Source organism: Chiroxiphia lanceolata, chromosome 6 (genome assembly GCF_009829145.1).
Source record: "Chiroxiphia lanceolata isolate bChiLan1 chromosome 6, bChiLan1.pri, whole genome shotgun sequence".
Classification (NCBI taxonomy): domain Eukaryota; kingdom Metazoa; phylum Chordata; class Aves; order Passeriformes; family Pipridae; genus Chiroxiphia; species Chiroxiphia lanceolata.
In genome coordinates this window covers 58,259,301-58,277,860 of record NC_045642.1, presented here as the reverse complement: position 1 = coordinate 58,277,860, position 18,560 = coordinate 58,259,301, and the positions used below count along the sequence as shown (strand labels likewise).

The following is an 18,560-nucleotide window of genomic DNA, read 5'->3' as shown; positions in this document are numbered from 1 at the left end:
GAGATGGTCAGGGCTGGAGGAGTCAGCAGAGTTGAACCACCAAGTGGCAGTGGTGTGTGTGCAGAATGGAACTTTTCCTGGACTTGATTAGATTTGTGAGATCCTTAAGGGGATGACAAAGGGCACAGTATTGATGCTGGAGGGTTTATTAGTGCAATTTTTCAAGGCCTTGCTTTAAAGGAGTACAAAGATTAACTAGCATCTCAGAATGTGGTTCAGTTCTGTATTTAGTTGTGTTTTTTTTTCTTTTGAAAATAGCTAAGTGGAGATATTTTCATTCTTGAAGTAAGAATAGCTGACTCATATTTATTGAATCCTTTATAAAATGTAGCCAAGGCATACATCTGGCATGGAAATTTTCATCATGAAAAGTTGCTAGAGATTTGCATGCAGCTGAAAATGGAATCTTAAAGGGAAAAAAAAAGCAATAGAAACTCCTACTTTCAGATGGTATTTTCACTGTTTTTGTGACAGCCTCTTGTGACTGTAGTTTTATGAACTGTCCAGTCCACTGAGAAAAACAAGATCATGTTAATGCAATTAGCACTGCTTATCTCTTAGGTGATAGAGAGTGAAATCAGTTCTGGTTGGACACAGTTGGAAAACATCTCATCTACCTTAGAAAATCTTGGGGTTGAAGTGCAGCAGGCTGCTCTCTCTGAGACAAGAAACAAGCTACAAGGAGAGTGGAAGGAGCTTCAGGATATTATAAGTACCAGGTATAAAATAACACTTTATGATATTAGCTAAGGAATATTCATTGTAACTAATGTGTGTATTTTGAGGGGAATAGTGCATGTTACAGAAAATACCTGCAAATTTTTAACCTTTTTTAATTGCATAAAATTAAGTTCTTAATTTTTCTTGGTTCATATGCACATGACAGATAGTTTGAATGTCCCCAAGAAGCACAGAGCCAGATCTTTCTAACATCACTGTGCAATATTCCCATATATTGCTGTTATTTCCTTTCATCTTCTGGTTAAATTCACGGCGATTCACACTTCTTTTCTCATTAATGAAAGAAAAACTCCTTTGACCTCAGGAGGAGGAGGAGGATTAGATCTGTTAGACAGTCAATTACATTATTTTTGTGGCTTTTTGTGCTGTAAAATGGAGAGTGACTTTTCTTGCTTGCCTTCCCTGTTCATGCTTTGTTACCTTTCTTGCAGAATGAACTCTTTAAGGACTGCTTTGGAAATTGTTTTGCCAATAGAAAATGAGTCCATTCTTCTCTGTGAATTGGATCAGCAGCTGAAGAAAAAGGACATCCAGCAGTTTAATCTGATGAATAGTGATCTTGCTTATAGGGAACTGAAGGTAAGGGAGGATGCAGAGACCACACCCTAGCCAGAACGGGTTTTAATGTCTAGGAAGTAGACAGTTTAATGGAATTTTCAGGTTGGGGCTGCTGACAAGACTTCCTAAGCCTTCTAAAATCTGTAACAGCATTTTAGTGCCTTTGCTTTAAATGTCATTGTTCCTGTAGAGGCAGCCAGGGACCCTCGTAGGTTCTGCTGTAAAAAACATTATTGTGAACATTTTGTCTTATGTTAGGACTTTCCTTTGATGCAGATTTACAGTGTTCCCACCTGCCTTGTATCATTTTGTGGAACCGTATACATAGTATGGTGTTAATTTGTGAGCTAATCTAAACTGCCTGTGTCACATCTGCTGAAGTATCTGAGCACACCTTGGGATTGATTTGGAAGTTCTGCATGGATGCAGTAATTGTTCATTTGCTATCCGTGTCTAATGCCTAGGCTCTGGTCCATTAGGCAGGGTGAATATTGTTTTGTTCGCTGACAGCTACACGGGACTGAAAGTTTGTGTTTGTCTACCCTTGGCTCTCCAGTGAAGTAGGGTTTAGGTCTCTCAAGCTGTAGGGCAGAGAGCATATGTGCACTCTCTGCCTGATCATTTTAGGCTGGAAGGACTCAGATTTCTTGCCCAGCTCACTGCACAGCTGGAGTTTCACAACACTGACACACTGCTCTTTGAGGGCTGTAACCAGAGAGCATACAGACTGCACCAAGAGATTTTCAAATACATGTAAGTCTCCTGCAAAAGTATAACATGAAGAACTTAAAAGATGGCTGAGTAATAAATATCGCCGTGCTTGCCTGTGCTCTGACTGATGTCCTGCTGTGAGAGCCTGCTGCTTTCAGTGCCAGGACTCTCATCATCTTTCTCTCCTTCTTGTCTGATTGCTGCAAAAATTGCTGGGCTTTCAGTAGTGCTGATCAAATTCCCTGTGTGTGGAATACCATTTTATTTGATTTTTTTTTTTTTATTCTTTTTTCTTCCCTCCACTGAAGTCCAGAATAGGTTTTCTTTCTTAACTACCCTGTTTATCATACTTGTTTTGCTGCTAGTATAATTTGGGTTTCAGTCATGGGTTCACTTGAATGCTGGATATATGTTTTCTTTCACTTGCTAACACTGTTGGTCATTCTCTCAATTTCAGGAGCTACAGAGATCCATATTAAATCAGATTGAAGTGTGCAAACAGTTGGAACACCTAGATAGTTCAGCAAGGGATGAATTTAATCCAATAGACCTGCAAACTGCAAGTAAAATTATGATTTACTATCAAAACCAGCTTGAAGAAATGAGCAATAAAATGCAGATCCGTGAGACAGTCCTTAAAGATCTGGAAGCTTTTATGGCCTCATTGAGGAAGATTCAGTCTTCCATCAAATGTCTCACAGATCCCCCAGGTCAGTCTGAAATACAGGGAAAAGCTTTGAGAGAGGCTGCACAAGAAGTTTCTCACATGGCAGAAGAGGCCAAACATTTGGATGAACGCCTGAAAACTGTTGATATCTGTTTGGAAGATGCTGAATGTGGGAGAAAGACTTGCTGTGAAAACCTTGTTCTGACTTTATCTGAAGAGCTAAATACGATTTATGATCCCCCAAGTGAACAGGTGCTTGCGGAAGAAAAAGACTTGTATGAGATTTTTTCCAGAAAAAACGCTGAACTCCTTAAAAACATTCAGGATCTACGTGAGAGAATTAACAAAATAGGCTTGAAGGATCCAACAATGCCAGCTATTCAGAAAAGGTGATTTCTTTTTTAAAGCTCTTTTAATTTCATAATTTCAGTCAAGTCAGCCTGTGACCCCTTCGAGGGCCCCTTCAGAGCACTGAAATTTGAAGTATCTATGGAGCATTGACAGAAGCTGTGGATGTAGCTTTATTTGTTCTATTGCAGCCTAAGTAAGGAAGCCTTCTCCATTTTTTCTTTTCTTTTGAGTTGCTCTCTATGTGTATGTTTGAAGAACTGAGGAAGAAAAAATAGGAGGAGGTTGATTGTTGTGATCTTAGTTTTCAGCAAGACAACTGTCGAAGAGGGAAATGGGTCCCCTTGCTGTGCAGACGCACCTGATCTGAAACTCTGCAGTGTAAGATAGACAGAATGCACTTACCTTTTAATACAAACTGATTCACTATATTCATACAGACCCAGTTGCCTTTTAAGATTTTGGATTACCTTCTCAAAGAGCTAAGGTCAGCATAACTCATCTGAAGGCCTGTGTCAAATTATGTGAACTGAAGATCAAATTAGACTTTTTATGATGTCATTTAATATAGCATGTGGAGCTCACGATGAATTTCTGGGGAACCTAATAATTACATTGTGAACCATATCAAAGAATTACTTTAATATAAGGCTGTATTTCATTTTTTTCTAATAAAGGATAAAATCATTAACAGAATTGGAAAAGGAATTGGACTGTGCTGCAGTTGAAATGAAACCTATGCAAGAAATTGCTAATAAGCTCCCACAGATCAATGAGGAAAAAGCAGAGGAAGCAAATGAGCAGTGCAGAACTACAGAGAGGTTATGGGAGGATACAAAGCTCTTGCTTGCTGAATGGTAAGGAGAAAAGCTACATTTTAAAGTAGTATTGTACAAGTAAGAAGTTTGCTTTTAAAATCAACCAACAAAAAAACCTTAGACCTTTCTTTAAAGTAAATGAAATATTGATACAGTAGAAACTGTTACCATTATGATGGTGTAAACTATCACTAAACCAAGAATTGCAAATCAAAGTTTGTAGGCAAAGCTCATGAATTCTGTGTATTTTTAAGACATCTCAGTCTCATAATTTAGCAGGTATGCAGTGAAGTGTTGGACTTAATTGGTATCCCAAAGAAAAACCTGGCTGCTGCTGGGAATGGTGTGTCTTCTGTATTTGCTATGAGTTTCATGCCAGCACATTCAAAAAGAAAAGTCAAACTGAAACAAATGGAAGAGGACAGCTGGGAAAACAGTCTCTTATGCAGGAAAAGGCTAATGGAGTTTGGTTTGATAAGTCTGTGCAAGTGGGGACTGGGAAAAGCTATGATTGATCACCCAGGGCATCTGCCCTTCCATTATGTTGTTTGAAGATGCCTAGAGGCTTTGCATGGACTGACACAGTTCTGGTTAATTCTCATGGCATGCACAGTGTCAATGGGAATAATCTGTTTTCATATCCCACTGAAGGCTGTCCTGAAGTGGCATCTCCCACTGTCCACCACCCAAGCTGTGGTGATATCTGCTGCAAACTGTGTTTCAGTGTACTGGTGTCTGAGCTCACCTTTCAGGTGGAGAGTATCATATTAACAGAACTGCTCAGATCTCATCACAGTTAGATGTTGAATCAGAAGCATGTGATGTTGAATGGCATTTCTGATTCCAAAAACTGCCTGAATACCACACCAGGTATCACACAGTATTGCAGACTTTGACTGGTACAGTTCATGACCTCTTTTCTCACATGTTTGAATATAGGAGAAGGAAGCAGACAAGAGGTTCAGGCTGCAGTTTTATGCTTAGGGCATAAATAATAGGTCTCTTTTTAATAGCCAGGAGCAGTGTGCAAGGGTTCTGGAGCTCCTGAAGCAATACCAGAGCTGCAAAACGAATCTGACCAGCATCATTCAGAAACAGGAGATTGTGCTTTCACAGCAAACTTCTTACATGGGGAAGGAGAATTTGAACAGACTAATAACAAAGGTGAGTAACAAGAACTAAGTGGAAAGAAAAGCATTTCTTGGGAGCATTCACTTGTAGGGTTGTCCTTGTACCCTCAGCCTTTAGGGCAGATGTTAAGACCTTGCTTTCACTTTGGTTTCCAAAATACATTTAAGGACCCTATACCGTTATTTTGTTTTAAGTTGATTTAAGTTTGTTTTTGATTAATGAATCAAGGTTTTGTTAAATGAGAGGGATTTAAAAAAACTCTAAACCCCATGGAAGAACTATGATCTAGTATGAAAATGGGATGAAGTCCTATTGTTTTTGCTCCAAGCTGTCTTTGATAGCAGTTAAACATTTACAGTAGCTTTTACATTACTTGATGAGGTACTCATACTGAATGAGCAGGTATTGCTGGACAGGCCCTCATTTAGTTTAAAGTTTTCCACCTTTTCAGACAAAAATTTGGCAGCCAGCTTCTTGGCTAAATGAGTACAACCACTGGATATAGTTGGATTAGGGGAAGAGCAGCATGTCCATCATGACCATTTTACTGTACAGGTTTCACATTTCCTGGCTGGGTTATATAACTGCTTGTTCAGATCCTATTTTTAGGCTTTCTGATGAGGCATCACCTATATCATTCAGGAACGTTTGCTCTCACACAGTGCCTGGGGTGGTTAAATTTAAGAAGGACTGTAAGTGGTTTCTTCCCTCAGGCAATGGGATGGTGTCTGTGTGTTCCTCCTCCCTTTAGCTGAGGCAGGGTTTTTTCTTGGTTCCACCAGTGACACTTTTGGCACTTCATACCACATGGGCTTCTGCTGCAGGGGAGATTGCCTGCATATCCCAACCCCTGCTTGTATGGAGACCCCTCTCTGGTAACAGCCCCTCCTCCTCACCCTGAGTTTTGCAATTCCTACTCTCAGAATCTCTGAATGCTCTGAAATTGCTGTGGCACAGTGCAGTCATGTCCTTGAGTGCTGATGATTTGTTATTTAGGATTATATAAAATAATAGCAGAGAAGGTCCTCTGCCTTGTTCTGGTTTGTGAGAGCTGCTCTGCCATCCCTCCCCTGAGCTCAGCAGCTGGCAGTGTCGGTGTGGGAAGATGTGATTTCCCAGAACGTCTCTGGGATTAAATAAGGAGAGCTGCTAGTATCAAAATGCCTAGCGCTAGAGGTCAGTGTTTCCTTTCCAGGAAGCTTCCATGTTGTTTGTAAACACTGACATTCCAAGTAAACACAAAGGAGCAGTTTAGTGTTTAAACAGAAAAAAGGAAAAAGCGATGTTTCAGTTTCTGGCAGTGACATATTTGATGATATCTGTGTTTAAGTAGGATTTAAGCTTTTTTTTTTTTAATAGTTCAAAACCTGAGGGTCAGAATGCCAGGTCATATTTTTTAGACTTGTAATAGTGTCTCAGATGATTATGTTGTGCGTTGTTTATCTCTGTAACCGAGGTTCTCTGTATGGATGTGTAGTCCCCTTGGATCTTGCACTTATGACTTTTAAAGCAAACCGTGATTTTGACTGTCTTAGAAATAAATTATCCTTAGTTCCCACTCAGCTGTTTAGCAGCCAGTAACAGAATGATATGGATTTCTAGCAGGGAAATACTCCTGTCGGCATGACAGGGTTATAACAACACAGGATGCATTCCTAGTCTCACCATAGTGTACAAAATAGATTATTTTGTGTAACGCTGTTGTTTCTCTAAGATGAAAAGAACTGCACATCAGTTAAAGTTGTTTTGCTGAATAAACAGTCATAAGCAAACATGCTCGTAAATATCCATGTGGTCTGTTTCACAGATTGAAGAGGCAAAAGAAGAATTTAATGATCACTCTGAAGATGTAGACAAAATAAATCAGATCTGCAAAAACCTGCAATTCCAGCTGAATAAAATGAGAAGCTTTGAGGAGCCTCCGTTCGAGAATGAGGCTAACGTTATTGTGGACAGATGGCTGGATGTATGTAAAAAGTAAATTATCAGGGTGGTCTTATCTGTTATGCATTATAGTAATTGATTCTGACACGGGTGTAATATTTGGAATAAATTAAGTCCAATATGGCAGAGATTCTTAAGAGATAAATCCAAGTGTTTACCAGAGCAAAGCTTGCAGAGTGTCTACTGGTGTAATGTTTCTGATCTCTCAGGTGCTTTATATCGTGGGTACTCCTTGGCAGTAAATAATTCTAGGAAATGCAGAAAGGCAATATTTGTGCTTTCTGCATGAATCTGTAAGCTTCCATTACAACTTCTGTGGATTTGGACTTGGGAGACAATCTGGAAAATTACAATGCCGGTGCTTTTGGTGAGAAATGTTTGCCACTGTCGATCTAAGCAGTGCATCAATACTGAGATTAGATGGTATTTACTGGGGGTAGATAAACATTAATGAGCAAGGCTCCTTCCTAAACCTGCCTTAAAACTGGCAAGCTGCTGTTGTGATTGGTATGTTTGGTGACATGTGTGGCAGGGATTTAAATATCTTCTCCATGACCAGTTTACTGTGAAGACACGAGATATTTTTTTCCCCCTTTGCTGCACTTGTTTTTGTGGGTGTTTTCATCTCTCGCTCCGATTTTTATTGTTCTGCTTTTGCTTTTAGAACATAACTCAGCGTTTTTGAAATCTGTGTGTGTTTTCTATCAATCTCCTGGTAGATCAATGAAAAGACTGAAAACTACTGTGATAATTTGGGAAGAGCTCAGGCTTTGTGGGACAAACTTCTGAGTTTATCTGGCACAATTGAGGCTTGGGCAAATGCAGAGCTCAAGAATGCAGAAGACCATTGCCTGACCGAAGAGGACCTCACGCAGTTGAAGGTAATTGGAATAGGTATTTTTTACCCTTCATTTATACAGTAATGATATGGACTTTGGACTATAAACATGCACATTGCCTAGGAATATCAGCACTGGAAAAGCAGAGGAAGTTGTAACATTTGCAGTTGTATCTGCACGAGTAGTTTCACTGAAGATATTGCCTGTCATTGGGGATACAGGTCTTGGAAACTGATGCATAGATAGTGTATATGTGCACTAAATTGTTTTCAGTCAGTGCAGCACTGCAAATACTCCTTTAGATTAGAAAACCCCCTTATTCACTTGTGTTGTATAAATATAAACAAAGAGAAGGCCTGGAAAGCTTGAGCCTGGAGTGCAGTGGTGCACATATTTCCATGTGCATAGAGAAGAAAGGGAAGAGTGTGTCTAGGATAATGATTAGTTTTCTAGGTAGAAATTGCCAATCAGTGAAGATACCGGAGCATCAGAAACAGCTGGGCAACACACAATTCAGGAAGAGATTGCAGATGTGGTTTATTTTCTCCTTGTCTCACTGTGCTCCCCAGCGTAACTTAATGCAGCCTTAGCAGTGTCTGGCTGCTGGGGGTCTCCAAGGGCTGCACACAGGCAGACAACAGCAGAGCCTGGGCTGCCCATGCCCTTTTTGCACAGATTATAGCATTAATTCTTGGTATCAGAGTGCAGTTGGGTGTAAAAACACATGCGCTGGGCCTGTGGCATTGAAGAGCTTCACAAACAGGGGAAAATATTTTAATTTCTGACTTTAGGGCCATAATGGACAAGTTGTGCTGCTTCGTTGTGGTTATAACCGGTGTCTACTAAATAATTTCCTGCTTGAGTGGGGTTGAGACATATATCTAGCCTGTATCCACTTGTTTGAAAATATGCAGGCAGTTTTTTCTCAGTGTTTACAAGTTACAGATGCCCTGGTTTTTACTGTGCTTATTTGTAGCTTTCCTCCTCCTGTTAGCACTGCTCATTTGTTTTAATTTGCAGAGCAGGAAAATGCCAAGGTGTTCTTTGTGTATCGATCTTCACAGGGAAACAGTGGTATATCCACTCTGCCTCGGTGCACGTTTTGTCACATTATTAATGTGTTTACCAGTGTATTGTTAGAATTTACCTGGGGTAGTTTAGGTCTCTCTCAGCAAAAAGGCATCAGCTGGAGACTGCATTTAAGAGCCATTTTGTAACCTGGAAGCTGCTCAAGTCCGGCATGATGTGACCGTGCCCCCGGTGTGACTCTGTTCGTGCTTAGGAAGGGCTGTGCTGGAGGTGAATACACTGAGGTTACTCCACTGCCTCTGTGTGAGAGGGTAATTCTTGAAGGAGGCAGGAGAATAGGGCAAGGGAGAGGCAAGCCACGTTCCCATGAGCTACTATAAAAGCAAAATACGAGAGAAAATAAACCCACTGCATTGGTATTTTTGTAAAATGATTTCAAGTGCAGAGGGCATCAGGTTCCTTTATCACTTAATTTTTTTTTTTTTTTTTGTTGATCCTGAAACATCTGTTAATTACAAAAAAACACCCCCAACTGTTACAATGTGTATCATGTTACATAGGGTTGAAACCCGGGGTCGTTTGTGACCTCTCAGCAGAGCACTGGTGCATGTGTTTTCAAGAAGCCTGTCACAGAAGAAGAGTAATGAATTATTTGATTGTATATTTAAAGATAATTTCATTATAAACAGTGTGAGAAAAGTGCTGCTTTCTCCTGTGGCCTGCATGCAAATGCAAGCTCTTATAAGGAGTGCATTACGTTTTGATGGTTGCTTGTACAGACTGTAAAGGAATGCTTTGGCCTGAGGGAGTTTGGAATATTGATCTGGGGTTATGAGATAATGTGATTATCCTGTTCATAAGTTGAAGTTGGCATTTTACCTTAGTATTACTGACTTGTTCCAAAATCCATTCAAATGAGTAGAGGTCTTTTAATATACAGAGGACTTATATTTAAAAAGTGCTTACAGCGTGTGTTGTATTTTATCCCATCCATACCAAAATGTGATCCATACCATCATTGGGATACCAGTTCTTGACTTTGTCTGTAACATCTGAGAATATCCCTTTAACAGAAGCAACAAGAAATGAATGCAAAATTAAGATTATTTTCCTGCAAATTTACTTGAAGCAAAATAATTGAAATTGTTAAATTTATACTAGATTTGCATTAACAACTGTTTTACCTGAGAAATGTAGAATTTTTCTGACTCTAATACAAAAGAATGTTTGTGTTCCTAAAATGAAAATCAGGAAATGGATGAGTTGTGACAGCTCTACGTGCCAAAATGCAGAATCAGAATATTTTAATGTAATTTTTCTAACAGAAACATGGAAATGTAGTTTTTGGGGAGGGAAGACACAGTTACCAATGTGTTTTTTCCACCTTTAGGCATGCTTACGAGTCCAAGAGCAGAAGCTCCAGAAATTTGACAACACGGTGGCTGAGATAGAAGAACTCCTGAATAGTAATGAACCTCCACTGGAGCTGCAGGTATGAAGAAGCTTTTACAGCTGGCATGTCATTACTCATTGCTGCAGCCCTGCTTCAGTATTGTCTTTACCACATTAATTCCTTGGTTTGACTTAAATCTACCCGAAGAGTTTTGGAGGCATTTTGTTGGCTATGAGCAGTAACATTTCATCTGTTGTCTGTCTCAAGCTGTTAGAACCAAACCTGTCATTTTACACACAAAGACCTCTGTCACTTCTGTGCCTTGTTGGGACTTAGGCCTGACCCAGTTGTTTTGCAGGCCTGCTGAAAGAGGCCAATATCAGTGATATCTGCCTTTGAGCTACTGGCCAGCAACAAGGCCCAATGGACCTCATCATCCTTTTGTGTTAACTTCACACAGCAAAGAATAAATCCTCCTCCACTGTTCAAGACCATGGTAGCCCTGCCTTGATCCTGTAGCAGTTCCCTAAGCATCTTCTTGCAGTGTCTCTCAGATGCACCTTGAGCTTGACCCCGTTGGGCTATTTCTGTGTTTATCCTCAGCAGGCAGTGAACTCAGGAGTTTCACTGGGTAAAGTGATCTAAGGAGCTTAGGAAAGGACTCAGCAACCTTGTGCTGTGCACACTGTGCTGCTGGGGAACACCAGCTGCCCTGAGTCCCTGAGGTGGTGTTTCAGCAGGTGGCCATGATCCCACTGAGTTCCTGCCTCGTGCAAATCAGTGAGAGCCTTAAGGATGAGGTTAAGGACCTGTTGCTCCTTAGTGAATAGTCTCCAGCCACAGCTCCCCACCTCTCTGTTGCCCTTGCCTGTTTTTTGGGCCACTGTGGGGAATTTGCCCTGATGGAATCACTGCAGGGAGGTGTGCTACAGAGAAAGCTACCACCTTTTTCGTGGCAGCTGAAGAGAATATAAGTCCTTAATCCAGCTCAGAGTAGACACTGGAGTAGACCGACAAATAAATTTGTTAACAAAGCGGCACCAGTACACATGCTAATAAAGACAGACTGAGATTATTTGTCCTCAGAAAAGCAGGGCTTAAATACTATTATTTTTCAGTCTGTGGAGGGGGAGCAGAAACAAATTGGAACAAACTGTGATTGAAATGTCTGGACTTTGGATAATTTAATTTCTTTTTATGTCTATCATGGATTTTTGTAATATTCTAGGAATTCAATCCAGTATAATTTATGTATGTTTGTTTCCAATTTTAAGGTCATCAGATCATCTGTTGTGCAAAAAATGGAGCTAATAAAAGAGCTCTTGTCAACGAAGCGACGGACCAGTGAACTCACCGTGAACACAGCAGAACTGAAAGGAGACCTTGATCTGGCCAAGACACAGATTGGAATGACTGAATCACTTTTAAAAGCTTTATCTCCTTCAGACACCTTAGAGATCTTTACTAAGTTAGAGGTAGCATGCCAAAATTATGTATATTTAATTAATTTGTTCATTATTTCTCTCTTGGCCAAGTATTCATAAGTGTTTGTCCTGTGTGAGTTGTAAACTGCTAGAATAACTCAAGTGAGGAGCCTTGCTTGAATATTCCCTTAAGATGCCAGAAACATGAAAGAAAAGCCTGTTTTCACTGGAGTTACCACATGTAGTTTCTTAACCCTTGCAGCTATTGGAAATGGTTAATCCTAGGCACAACAACATATGCCACGCAGGATATGTTCAAGCAGTAGTGGGAATACTGGGCTGTATATTTTCCAAGACTGGGTAATATACAGAGGATGTCTTTGTGCCACCTGAGCCTGTCTGCAAGGGGACCTCCCAGTAAACAACTTCAGCTAAATATTTGCTCAAACTCAAGCTCCTGCTTGGAGGTTTAGGCTGGCAAGATTTAAACCTCCTGTGGAGCAGTGAGTGGATATGTACACCCTGGGTGTCAGACCACTGGTGTTTGGGGGCAGTGAGATCACAGGCATTGGAAGAAAGAGCTTTTAATTAATTCTCCTAGCTCCCTCTAAGTTATCTTTTAGCTCACAGGGACTTAACATTCAGGATAAGGCATTTAGGGGTGGAATAATGCCTGTGGCAGCTAAGGCATTGTAACTTCTAGGTATTATATGCTCTGGAACATACTATATCACTGTTCACATATGTATTCTGTGTGATGCCAAACTATGCATGAGTGAATGTGTGATTATGTATGCATGCAGGGTTATGGACACTGCTCAAGGAGAGTTTAGTGCTTATATCTACCAACTGAGTGCTTCATTAATGCCAGTGTAATTTAAGAAATTATTTTGACACATTGGTAAGGCTAAACCCTTTTGCAAAACTCTGACTTGTACTGAAGCATCTCTGTACAGTGAACTTCTGCTCGCACTTCAAAATTTTCTTTTTAAAAATTGTCCTTTTTTTTTTAACTTTAGGAGATACATCAGAAAATTCTGCAACAAGAACACCATGTGGCTTTACTCCAAGAAGAGACGGATTGTCCTGATGTGGATGAATTAAATAAGCAGCTTAAATGTGTCACTGACTTATTTAATAACAAGAAACATGTGCTTCAAGATCACTTTATCGATGTTTTGAACCGTAAGCAAACACATTTCATGTTTGTGTGCCTTTATAGGTTTGCACTGACCACCGTAATGACTTAAAGGTTATGCAGTTAATTGGTTTGGTGTCTGAAACTGCTTCAATAGCTCAAACTGCTTCAGCTTCTGAATAAGATAAAGATTTGGAGAAAAATGGCTTTTGATCCCAACAAACCACTCAGTCTGGATCAAAGTATTTTGTTTCTTATTTTTACGTTTGAAAAAATAGATAAAAAGTGTAAAGCATAATTCAGGAACAAATGTCGGAGTATTTAATTTAAAAATACAGAAATCCAGTGTTTTCATTTTTTCCAGTCATTTTTTACTTAAACTTAGTTATAAGAATGAATAGTGTTATTGCTTTTTGTCTTAAGCAGACACAGAATTGTGCAGTTGCGGTTTTCCGCCCAAAGGTAGTCTCATATCTTTACGTATTTTTAAAGTGATATTAATTTGTGTGGAAATGAGAAAAGTTACCAGTAGGCTATTCCAGGTCTTGTTTACCCAAACTGCTGTGTGTAACAGACTGTCCCTTCCAAGTGAACAGGTAGGTTTATTGTCAATTAATGTTGGGTAAGAAAAATATGAGCTGCAGGATTCTCAGTCACACACTCTGTAGTGAAAAGCAACCTTTGACAGTAGCACTGATAAATACAGTTGTAAACTGTCTGAAATGTTAAATAGGATTTTCTTTTACAGGATACAATTAATGAAGAAAATTGGAATGTATCTTTTTTTCAGGTCAGTGCAAGAATTTTAATGACTGGTTCAGCAGCACTCAGCTGTCTTTGAAGGACTGCTTTGACCCCTCAGAAACAAAACCGATACTGGAAGAAAGACTACAGAGGCTAAAGGTAAAGTATTAAAATGTTCTAATTGCTAAAGCTGATTGTTCTTGAAGTTTTACTCTTTACACAGGAGACTGTTCTTGGGAGTGAACTCACCAGCAGTGGCTTTGTAACTTGAGGCTGAAAGAACATTTCATGTAACTTAAAGCATTAGGGCAATAAGTGGAATGAAAATAAAACTTGGTTCAAATGAAGTATCGGTGTTCAAGTTCTGACATAGTTGGGCAAGTGAGAGACAGAACAGTAGCTAGTCAAAGTCAATGAACCTTGACCAAGTCCTTCAGTGTGCAAAGATGCAGAAAGTCAAATATGTACAGAGTAACATGAAATTCTGACCCTCCCAATGGACTCGAATGTAAAAAATTTGCATTCATTTTATTGTAGCCAGATTTTCTCTCTTAAGTCAGACAGAATCAAGAGAAAACAGATGGAAAAGCCACAACATCTGCAAGAAACAATCACAGTTAAGCAGCAGAAGGAGACATAGTGATGTCAGTGCTAGATTTGAATACTGCATGCCTGTTTCTTCTGTGTGTATTTGTGCTGTAGAGAAGAAAAAACAAGTCATCTACTTCACTTTCTCCTTATTTTACAAACAGCAACTTTTCCATTTGCAAATGGCATTGTCAGCAAACTGAATTAACATATATTCCTTTTCATGGAAAAAAATATTGATGAAGATAAAAGGAGCTGAAAAACTCTTGTAACATAAATATCTATTATACTACAGCAAACACATCTTGTGGGTTTTTTTCAGCACTTCCTAACATCTGAAGGCAAAGATAGAGATATCCAAGAGGTTAAAACTTTACTGAATAAAGTGAAGCCTTACTTGCCCAAAGCAAGCATTAACCACCTTAACAGCCATGTGAGAGATCAAGAAGCAGAACTACAAAGATTGATCTCCAAATGTCAGAAACGGGAAAAGGAACTTGGTGCTTCTCTCCAGCAGCTCAGTAGGTAGGGAGCTACTGTAGTTTCTGACATTTTAATCACAAGTGGTATAAAATGATTCATTATTAAACAGCCATAGTGAATGGCAAACAACTCTGCTTTTATAAAAAATGGTATTTATTTAAAGGATAATGAGTGTTTTGTTATATGCTTCATGTGGTTTTTTTTCATTTCATAGCAAACCTGTATGGAAACTATGGATGGTGTCAGTGACATGAACTGAGATACTTAAAATAAATCTTGTGCTCTAAGTGTTGCTTGATCTGACACGTGATATTTATGTTACTTGTCCAGCAAAACACTGTTGTCAGCAGGTTTTAGCCATGTAATGCCTCTCATTTTGACCTGACTCTGGATTTATACACACTTTAGCCTTGAAGAAAACATCTCAACCTTGGAAGAATGGCTCACTGCTCAGGAGGAAAAACTGAAAGAGATAAATAAAGATGAGACTAAACTTGAAAACTTCTATAAAACACTATTACTGCAGAGGTATTGTGGTTTTTTTGGTCTCTATCTAAGAACTGTCTTCTAAACAAGATTGTTCCATGTTGTTACAACAAGTAGATGTTTATTAATTTTTATTTTATTTTTCAGAAAACCATTTGACTCCATGGCTCAGCTAGCAAATTCCTTGAGGGAAGCTGGGCTGACAGAATATGAAACCATTTCAGAAGCCAGTAATCTTATTAGTAGGTACCACACATTGGTAACACATGTAAGTGGAATGGCAGGGAATACTGAGGGACTTCCAGTGGAGGAACAAAATTTTGAAGAGCTTGCCCAGGATGTTTCTTGCTGGCTCAAAAAGCTTGAAGAGGCTGTTGATAAACTGAGTTCTCAGGAAAATGAGTTGCCATCAGAGGAAAGGATTAATCTTATAAAGGTATTGTCTAAAATGTATTCCTTTTTCACCTCACAGCTCAAACTAATACCAGGGGAATGCTTGATGAGTCAATACCTCCTGAAAGACACTATCACTGCTCATGACCTGTAGTTTCATGGCTTATTTGAGAAGGGGCGGGGGATGTTTGGTATTTTTTGTTTGGATTTTGCATAGGTTATTTCCCACCTAAGATAAGATTGATTGCTGCATCTTTGGGTGAAGTACTGGTGGCCATGTGCCTTCCCATCATAACCTATTCCAGGAGTGGAGGGGAAGGTCAGTAACGTAGCTGGGGCATCTGGAGAGTCTCTGCAAAGTGTGTGGCTTCTCAGGTGTCTTGCATGGATATTGTGCTGGGCTGCTCCACTACCTGGGTGGGTCTCTCAGGCCTCAGTGTCCTCTTTAGTGTCTCCTTTCTCTGACTACATAGGATGAGAATGCTGGGATTTACAAGTTTCATTCTGTGGAAATGAATAGTATTGTGATATGAAATTTGGAGCAGTTTTTTTTTATTTGTGAGCACAGTCTCTTGTTATGTAGAGAATAATTAATAAATCAGCTTCATTATTCCAGACTTTCAAGATTAGATCATCTGTTCATGTATCAGTTATGTAATATATTGGAAGAAGAATTCTGTTGTCTTGAACAGCAGTGTGCAAAGTATGAGAGAACAATGGTAATACTTTTTATTTTGTAACCAAAAAATAATTGTACATGTACTGCTTCTGCATCTCTTTAATACAGGAAATCACAGCTCTCAGAGAAGAAGGAGAGGCCAAAATACGGAATATGGTAGCTGTAGGAGAAACTTTACTGAATAATGAGGAAAATAAGCAGCCAGAGGTTCAGCAGACCATTTCTGAACTCCAGAAAAAGTGGGAAAGCATTTGTCAGGTGGCCACTGAATATAGGAGGTAATGTGGACTTTGCCAAGAGGCAGTACAGATCATTTACTGCTGTATTGACTTTTTTATCTTCCTCCTGCACCAGTTCCATTGAATTTCTGTTCTTCGGGAGCAGAACGAGGTACCTACGAAAATACTTGTATTTCTGCAGTATTGTGGAGGGGCAGGTCACAGTTTGGACTGAATAGTCAGATGGGGAATAGCCAGAGATATTTTCTGGTGTAGCTGTAAATAGCCAGAGAATATTCTGTTGCCTTCTGTTGCTACTGAGCACTCAGTAAAAACAGTACAAGTAGCGCTCAGGAAGACGGAGTGTTGGCTGTGTTGGATCCAACACAGCAGAATGCAGAGCATCCTCTTCACAGTGTGGTGAAGACAGGAGAGGAGGTGCTCAGCAGGTCTGAAAAGATGCTCAGGACCTGCAGGATCAGGCTTGTGCATAACAGATGCACCATGGTAACAACAGCAGGGAGAAGATGGAACAGGAAATGTGGTGCAAGAGTACTTAATGTATGCGTGGCTGTGCTTCATTTGTCATTTGCTAAAAAATATGAGTCTTGAGGGGCAAAATCAAAACACTTAAGCTTTGCTTTTGTCCTCACTTATCCTGCTGTACTTTACAGAATTATAACCAGAATTCATTTATTTGGATTTGTTTGTGTGGGATCATATTTTCAAATGTTGGCATTTAAGTTCCATCTGGAAAATATCTGGGCTTCATCACTAAACGTGAACATACAAATGTTACTTATGTCTCATTGCATATTTGCTGTGGACAAATGCAACATGTTGACCTGCAGCAGATCAGCATTCATGCTTATAAAGCACACAAATCAAAATCCTGTGTAAAGGTCAGGAAAGTAATCACTGGATTGTACTAACATAACCCATATTGCATATGCTGGTTTTGTTGTCTGTATCTCTAGAACACTCCCCCATCCCAACCAATGTGATATGTATCTTCTACAGAACGTTCCCTTTCAGGAGACTATCATAAGAAGTCAAAGAAAACAGATTCATAACCATATTGTAGTTCTTAAACAGAACTTCTGCTTCAATGAAAAGCAGAAAAATACAGAGCATGAGCATCACATCTCAGATGCTTGAAACTGTGGGCTTATATGTTAAGAGACTTAGTCATTTGTCTTGCACTTATTTCCAGTTCATCTGCAGTAACTTCAGTGCTTTTCATCACCTTGAAAATTAAAACCTGAACAAAACCGTTCAGTACACTCAAACTCATTCTAATGGTTGACTTGTTCACAATTTGACATTTTCTAGGTAATCAGTAAATTTGGTTGTTTTATACTATTAAACACAGTATTTTTTTTCTTAGCCCTCAAGAGCAACTTCAGTGCAACAGGGAGCAATATGAGCAAATCAAAGAAGATCTGAAACGGGCTCTAACAGAACTGGAGAAACAGCAGCAGGAGACGGGATTTGCCCTTCAGCCTGGTTTGCAGGAGAAGCAAGCTCAGCTGGCAAACTATGCCGACCTCCTGCAGAAAGTAGAAGGCTTAACTTCCCAATTTAGTGAATTGAAAAGCCAGAAGGATCATCTACAGGGCCACACTGGGGATCCCTGCTTCACAGAGGTGGAATGGTCAGAATTAAAGCACCAACATGAAAATCTGCTCAGCCAACTCCAGGTTGGACCCTCAGTCTCTTTCCTTACGAGATTCTTGGTGTTCCTATTGGTGGCAATTCTCACTGATTACCTGTAGTGTCATTCAGATGGGAAGTTTATGGGTAAAGCTGGGAGTGGAGGAAGTTCCTCTGAGAAAGGGCAGGGAATTCCTCTCTTTCTTACTGTGAGAAGAAGAGCACCAGGAGCACATACTCACTGCCTTGTGCTCTGCAGAGGGATAAATGTTTATACAAATGAGACCAAAGTAAATGTGAAGAACATTTTGTACCTGTGTAAACAGATTTGGATAGTTAGAATATGAAGCATTTGTTCTTATATTCTCCAAGCCATGGTAGGTTTCCTTCCTTTGTGAAGAATGAATTTGGAAGATATCTTCTCAAAGATGCTTTTCCAGCATCTTGTTTTTACTGGTTTCACCCAATGTAGTTGCACTTGCAACCTGTGTGGCATTCTGCCCATATCATCCATTTTGAGTAGAAACCATCCTTTTTAGAAGTACATTCTTATGGAATGCCAACCCTTCTACTTC

At 39.6% G+C, this 18,560-nt stretch overlaps 1 protein-coding gene across 1 annotated transcript in view; it reads left to right on the top strand.

Annotated features, from left to right (window-relative positions):
* Window positions 1–18,560, top strand: part of SYNE2 (spectrin repeat containing nuclear envelope protein 2) — a 181,127-nt gene that overhangs the window by 50,060 nt on the left and 112,507 nt on the right. The window contains exons 27-42 of the mRNA XM_032689907.1: window positions 562–719; window positions 1,173–1,320; window positions 2,468–3,066; window positions 3,703–3,882; window positions 4,857–5,007; window positions 6,782–6,940; window positions 7,638–7,799; window positions 10,177–10,278; window positions 11,454–11,654; window positions 12,623–12,788; window positions 13,532–13,644; window positions 14,396–14,598; window positions 14,965–15,084; window positions 15,190–15,478; window positions 16,223–16,392; window positions 17,720–18,032. Coding sequence (XP_032545798.1) covers window positions 562–719; window positions 1,173–1,320; window positions 2,468–3,066; window positions 3,703–3,882; window positions 4,857–5,007; window positions 6,782–6,940; window positions 7,638–7,799; window positions 10,177–10,278; window positions 11,454–11,654; window positions 12,623–12,788; window positions 13,532–13,644; window positions 14,396–14,598; window positions 14,965–15,084; window positions 15,190–15,478; window positions 16,223–16,392; window positions 17,720–18,032 — 3,234 coding nt within the window. The remainder of the gene's footprint in view (window positions 1–561; window positions 720–1,172; window positions 1,321–2,467; window positions 3,067–3,702; window positions 3,883–4,856; window positions 5,008–6,781; window positions 6,941–7,637; window positions 7,800–10,176; window positions 10,279–11,453; window positions 11,655–12,622; window positions 12,789–13,531; window positions 13,645–14,395; window positions 14,599–14,964; window positions 15,085–15,189; window positions 15,479–16,222; window positions 16,393–17,719; window positions 18,033–18,560) is intronic.